At 44.1% G+C, this 7,059-nt stretch overlaps 1 protein-coding gene across 1 annotated transcript in view; it reads left to right on the forward strand.

Moving 5' to 3' along the window:
* Positions 1–5,965, forward strand: part of LOC110011400 — an 8,494-nt gene extending 2,529 nt beyond the window's left edge. Inside the window, exons 3-4 of the mRNA XM_020691448.1 lie at positions 5,498–5,636; positions 5,889–5,965. Coding sequence (XP_020547107.1) covers positions 5,498–5,636; positions 5,889–5,965 — 216 coding nt within the window. The remainder of the gene's footprint in view (positions 1–5,497; positions 5,637–5,888) is intronic.
* The last annotated feature ends 1,094 nt before the right edge of the window (positions 5,966–7,059 follow it).

A 7,059-nucleotide genomic window follows, 5' to 3' on the forward strand; every position in this document is an offset into this window, starting at 1 on the left:
AGCAAAACTCAGGTCGGTGATTTCAGCAAGAGAATGGCAATGGCCTACCATCACAGACTTTGAATGTTTGGAAATCACACATAACCTACCGCTTATTTTCGGAGGAGAGGATCGGGTGGTGTGGAGATGTGACGAAGGGCAACCTACTACTCAGGCCCTCTACCGATTATTCACTCACCCCGAGCCGAAAGTAGGATGGTCTTCACTACTTTTGTGCTCCTTGAAGATTCCTCGCCATTCGTTCATCTTATGGCTAGCAATCCTTGGCAAACTACCTACCACAGACAAATCATGGCTATCTCACCTGGCGGTGTGCATATTGTGCGATGAGGGAGCTACGGAATCTCATCCACATTTATTCTTCCGATGCAGATTTAGTCGTCAGTGCCTTTATGAGATTCGCAGAAGGATTCGCTTTCACTGGCCCAATAGAGATTGGGCAACAGATATTGAATGGGCGACACGGAAATGGAGAGGGGAGCACATTATTAATAGAGCTTACCGTACACTACTAGCAGCGTGTGTCTACCACATATGGAAGGAGAGGAACTTGAGGAGATTTGATCATACTGAGCGGACACCGGCCACATTGAGCATCCTAATCATCAATGACGTCAGACAGAGGATTCTTAGCGTTGATTTAGCATCGTCAGTCAGTACACGAGCATTGTATAGATTATGGCGTATCCCTTGGGTAGAGGGAGAAACCAGTTGATCCCATGTTGTACTGTACCATTACTCTTTATTAATGAAATTTACATTTACCCAAAAAAAAGAAAATATATTCCCCGGCGGGAATATAAGAAATAGGAGACCCATGACGATCGATGAATTGAATAAAATTCTCGATCGCATAAGCCATCACGGTAAGAAGACCTACTGGGCTAAGGAATTACGCCGTAGGATTCCCGAGCCCCCCTAAAAATGAAAATGCGGCACCCCATTCCCGAGCCCAATGGTTAATAGAAAGGGCTTGCTTGAGTGTATGAACGCCTAGAAAGCTATGGCTTGGTCCCCTATTGCGGATTAAAAAAGCTTTCTATCTCAGAAAAAGAATTACGCTCCTATTCCGATGGATGGTCGAGCTAGCTCTTATGCCTGAAAAGTCAACCGGAACTCCAAGCAGACCCTGACTAAGCTGTACCGCATGTGGCAATCCAATCTTTTGATAACGGCTACCGAACATATTAATCAAAAGAGAGAAAGAGATTGTTGGGGTTCCGACCTCGAGACCGATAGGAATAGAAGCTACACCGGGTAGATAAGCAGAGTTTGTATGAGTCGCACAAAATGATATGTTGAAATGGAGAATGAATTAGCTGACTACCTTATTCGCCTCTTTCTAATCGCGCATGAAAAAGCTTCAGGCTATCTGATCCGTGAATGATGTCAATTGAACCTCTCTCCTTTAATCTTCCCTAATATGAATTATTACAGTGAACTAACATCCTGCTGGCAAATCATAGTGTACCTATGTTCTAACAAATGGCTTGCTTGTTAAATCTGATCGAAGCAAGACGGATCCGCATCTGACTGAGAAATCTTTCTATCTCGGCCATAACTAACTGGTAATCAGGAGTTTCAGGAAACATCTAGGATTACCTACCCATTACACCAAACTGCAAATAAGAAAGTGTCCTGAAATGTATGTCAGGCTAAACAGAAAAAGAAGAAGTTAGCTAGAGTTATAAACAAATAGGCTCATCAAGGCCGAACTAAGTAGGCGGGTCGATCATGAATAAGCTCCATTGGCTGGGGAAGATTCTTCGGACGGATACAAATGAACGAGAAACCAACCTCGATAAATTCATGCTGCAAACACTTTGCTACAATGGCTATCCGGATAACTATCTGGGGCTATAACCGATTCCTCGGCTAGTGGCATGAACCATGGAATCCGGTAAGGGGGGCTATAACCGATTCCTCGGCTAGTGGCATGAACCATGGAATCCGGTAAGGTTTTCGGGTGCTTAGATCAGCCGATAGAAAGAGTTTTAAGTTCCGAAGGAGGGAACTTTAAAGGGATGAGCGCGCTAGCGTGAAAGCCTAAAGCTAACGGATCGATGTAATTGAGCTCGACTGATAAGGAGAGGTATGAAGTCACTCGACTGATAAGGGGAGGAGCTTTTGAGTTTTCTTGCTGGATAAAGCAAGGCCATGAAATTCTCTCATAAACCTACTTTCCGGCGAGTGGTAGCGGTTGAGAGCGAAGCAAAACTTTTATTAAAAAATCTCCCTTAGGAAAGATTGTCAATTCTACTTTCTCTCCCCTTCATTTTTCATTCTTTCTTTCCGTAAAAGCAGTTACGGGTTCAGGGCAGTCGGAACTCAAACAGTAAGAGTAGGCGGTGCGGTTACAAGTCCTGGGGATAAATGAAGTGAGTCTTTCTTTTTAGTCTGCCTTTCAAGATAAGACCCTCAAGTTGCTAAATCTTTTAAAGTTTTCAAGTCTGATTAAAAACTAGCTTAGGGCAAGGAGTAAGCTTTCAATCTATGAGTAGGTTAAAATATATCCCATGCACAGAAGAAAAGGAGGAAGGGAAGGTGCCAAGCCTGATTGCAGCACTAGTAAGGGAAGGAACTAGCTCTCAAGGGGGTGACTACATTGAGTGTCATATCAAATAATATAAGACTAAGCCGACCATTTGCTGCTTGAGAAGAAGCTATGGGACTTGAAGGGATAGAATAGGCGAAGTAATCTGCTGCTATTGCCGTTGAAAGAATAAGCGATGTGATCTTCTCCGCGGAAGAAGAATAATTCTCTTGCGACTATAGGATTTTCCTCCTAGAAGTCAGTGTAGCGAAAGCGGCATCTGGTTCTTAAGAGCCTAATTAGTGGATTGATCCCACACCCTCACTAGAGGCGAAGGCTTTAAATTAAAGAATAAGGACCTGGCTCCAGGGAATTTCTTTATGAGTGAAATAACCCAAGGTCAGTAGCATTTTATTCAACCATTTCTGGAGAGATGCTTTGAGTAGTCAAGTACCCAAAAGGGGTGAGACTTTCTCCTTTCATATTTAATAGTTAGCCACTCAGGACAGATATTCGGCTTAAGAACTAAAGAGAACGGGTTAAACTTATCCCAATCCTCGCTCTGGACCAAGGTGCGTAGCCTTTTAACACTCTCTTTATTTCTGGCTTAGCCTCCCGGGGAAATGCTTCTTTATCCTTTGCTTATTTACCTCTCTTCATTTAGCACAGGGACTCTTTCTACTTATGAATAAGACTTTATACTAGATTAAATACCTTTTGCAATATCAGGCATACTACTAATCGATTCTTTGACCGGCTTTAGTCGAGCAACCGCTACATTTCTTGAACAGCCACAGCCTACATAACTTGTCTCCCTCTTTTCAAGGAAGTCAGTCTCAGGCCTTTTTTTAGTTCTAGGTCCTTTTTATAAAGTTCCTGGCAGGTGTTTTTGATTTCGAATAGGCTGTGGGCCTTTCTTTTGCTTGAGTGACCCTTTCCGCGTCGGATTCTTTTGAAAGGTTTGGAACCCTTGCGCATAAACTGAAAAGGAAGTGACAATGGGCGTCATGCCAAGCCTGCTTTGGTGGAAGTAGGACCTATCGAAGTCGGAACTATCAGATCTCTTTCCCAATCTGCCAATTCCCAATCAGACAAGCACAACAAAGCATCTCCGACAACTACATATTCTTTCCACGGATTCCCGCTTATTCTTCTTCCCTTTTGGCTCGGGGCACGAGAAGGACTCAAAGGCCAAAGAAGGTTTTTGGGACTGGGCTTGTATCAGTACTTCGGTATTAGATTGAAGTTACATAAACAAAGACACCCTCTAACAGCATTGGCGGAAGCCAAAGCCCTTCTATAAAAGGAAGGCCCGCAGCATCTTCAGTATGCTACAAAGAAGCATGAAAGGGCTATGCTATGCGAAAAAAATCGGCTTCATCTAATGCTTGCTGGCTAGCGCTATAGGGCTTTGAACCATAGGCCTTTCTTCTTTTGTTTTGAGAAGAGCTTGCGCACTAGCATTCCTTCACCCGATCGGAGACTACCCGGCTACGTCTTAATCGTAGAATTCCATATGTCTTGGAATAGATTGATATAGGCATTTTTCTGTATGCGGAGGCTTAGTCAAAAGACAACTTTCAAAGACTACTTTCACCGTCCTTCGTCCGCCTCACTGTGCGAAGAATAGCCCCAGCTAGATGAAAGATTTGCCAGAGTCTTGATGTTAAACAAACCCGGCTTTCGGTTTTGCAATCTAGCTCGGAAACATCCCGCGTGAAGTCCGTACCACAAGCTGTACGTTCCGCAATTCTGATATCAAGCTGATGACGCAAGAAAGGATAGCTTCTTTACAATGAAGATAGTCTGGACCTTCCATAGCTTTTTCATTCTGCCTAGAAGGCATTGGAAGTTGTCTGCGAGTCCTGATAGAAGACCCTGTCCCTGCCTTATGAACATTGATTTGCTCTCGAGTAGCTGAACTTTAGGAACTCAAAACGGAAAAAAGACCACTATGTGAACATCAAGCTTGTGGACAAGTTGCTTCCCTTTCAGTGCCTTTACGCTGGCCTCTTCGATTACATTCCTTTCTTGGGTTCACTAGAAATGTCATCTCTCTCTTCCTATCCGATATCAGCCATCAAACCCTTTCGGATAGAAGCCTACCTACTCCGGCTCATCTTTTTACCCGAGTTAGACCGCTAGCATCTTACCTTACATCAAGAGTCCCTACCCCCATCTTTCTCCATCCCGTCACGAACAATCGAATGAGTTTTGGGAAATGTGAAAGAAAAGAAGATAGATGCCCGGTGTCTCATTCAAGCTTTAGGCTTGTTCGGAAAGTCCTATCTTTCCAGCGCTCTCCTCTAGCCCTATCTTTCGCCTAGGTGGAGAGGAGGCCTATTCGCAGCCTTTTATCCGATACAATACGCACCTTACCTGAAGATCAAATTCCCCCTGGCGAACTATTCATATTAGATTCACCGGCTGGATTCAGGAAGCGTGAAAGCGGTCAGATGGAAGTTGTTCTTACTTTCGAACGGAGAAGCACCAACTCCAACTATTCATGCCATCTTCATTGGGCTGACAAGAAAAGGCAGCTTCCAAGTCATATCCCCCCTTCCCTCGTCCAGTCCATGGCCCGGTCTTTCTTTTGAAACTCTTGCCAGAGCCTTTTCTCCTCATAAGCGCCAGTCCATGAACTAAAGTGTGTTAACCCGAAATATTCTTTATATGTCACTGCCCTCTCTGCTGGAAAATCCCTCTGCCTTGGTCAATAAGACCCTCTCTTTCATCTCCTTCTTTGAATCTTATTTGTTTAATTAATTGACTTGAGCACAAGGAATGGGTTTCCGCCTGGAAGAATGCATTCCCCTAAACTAGTTTTTCTTCATTGAAACTGGAGAAGGCACATCAACCGGAGTCAGAGCAGAGGAGAAGGCTAGGCAAAGACCCGCCCCGACCTTGATTAGCTCACTCTTTTCTTAGCTGGTCTTTGCTTTCCAGTGAACATTCTCTTTCTAGAGAGAACTGGTGTGCACCAGAGCTGGAGCAATTCATGGAAAGCATCCTTGCTTGATTAAAGAACGGAAAGTCTCATATCCTGGGGCCTGCCCCTGTGATGTAGAATCCTTTGCTCTTTCACGCATTGATCTTGATTCGGGTTTCAATTCATTTCTTGGGCCTTACCCCTCCTCTTCCCTGTCTTCTAGAGATTGCCAAAAATATGTAATAGAAACTACTTCTCCGCTTTCGAGCTGTCGAGTTGGAAGAATGCATTCCCCTAAACTAGTTTTTCTTCATTGAAACTGGAGAAGGCACATCAACCGGAGTCAGAGCAGAGGAGAAGGCTAGGCAAAGACCCGCCCCGACCTTGATTAGCTCACTCTTTTTTTAGTTGGTCTTTGCTTTCCAGTGAACATTCTCTTTCTAGAGACAACTGGTGTGCACCAGAGCTGGAGCAATTCATGGAAAGCATCCTTGCTTGATTAAAGAACGGAAAATGTCATATCCTAGGGCCTGCCCCTGTGATGTAGAATCCTTTGCTCTTTCACGCATTGATCTTGATTCGGGTTTCAATTCATTTCTTGGGCCTTACCCCTCCTCTTCCCTGTCTTCTAGAGATTGCCAAAAATATGATGTAATAGAAACTACTCCGCTTTCGAGCTGTCGAGTGAAGATTGGCTGAACGTACTTTGGCAGCTCTCCTAGCGGAGTATTTGTCTTGCTTATGACGACGGACCGATTAAAAACCATCCGGGGTCGAGAAAGCAATAAATCGAGTTAGATTCAGAACGGTACGCATCGAAGGCGATATGAGAAGCGAAAGCAGAATTAACTGTCAATCCGCACCTTTGCGCGAGCAAAGAGCTAAGACTTTACTTTATCCTTAGTTGGTCAGATTATGCTAGAAGCTAAATCAACACTAAGAATCCTCTGCCTGACGTCATCTACGATTAGGATACTCAAAGTGGCCGGTGTTCGCTCAGTGTATTCAAATCTCCTCAAGTTTCTTTCCCTCCATATGTAGTAGACACACGATGCTAGTAGCGTACGGTAAGCGCTATTAATAATGTGCTTACCTCTCCATTTCTTTTTTTTGGTAAATGTAAGTATCATTAAGTAAAATGAAATAGTAGTACAGTACAACAGTGTGGTTATCAGTTGGTTTCTCCCTCGACAGGCCAAGGGATACAGCAAAGAGCTAAGACTTTACTTTATCCTTAGTTGGTCAGATTATGCTAGTCTACGGGAGCTATTAGCCTTGGGCTTATATTTCTGTCTTTTTTTTCTTCCTTATTAGCGAGCCCTTTTCCTGCCTCAGGCCTTGAAACCGTATCATCTCAGCACTCCTTCTACACCCACAGCAGACCTTTTCTCCTACTTCCCCGAGCCCTTCTCAGGCCGGGTATCATTTGACTGACCCTCCGAGGCTAGTGGTAACTTCACTCACCATTAGGAGAATCAAGATTAGGGATCACTCGTGTCCTATTATCCGGTGGAGAACTGAACTCCTGATTACTGAATATCAGCTCTATTAGCTCTAACTAAGAAGGCCTCATTATCCGATGGGGAACTGCACTCCG

This window comes from Sesamum indicum, unplaced genomic scaffold, assembly GCF_000512975.1.
Source record: "Sesamum indicum cultivar Zhongzhi No. 13 unplaced genomic scaffold, S_indicum_v1.0 scaffold00221, whole genome shotgun sequence".
Classification (NCBI taxonomy): domain Eukaryota; kingdom Viridiplantae; phylum Streptophyta; class Magnoliopsida; order Lamiales; family Pedaliaceae; genus Sesamum; species Sesamum indicum.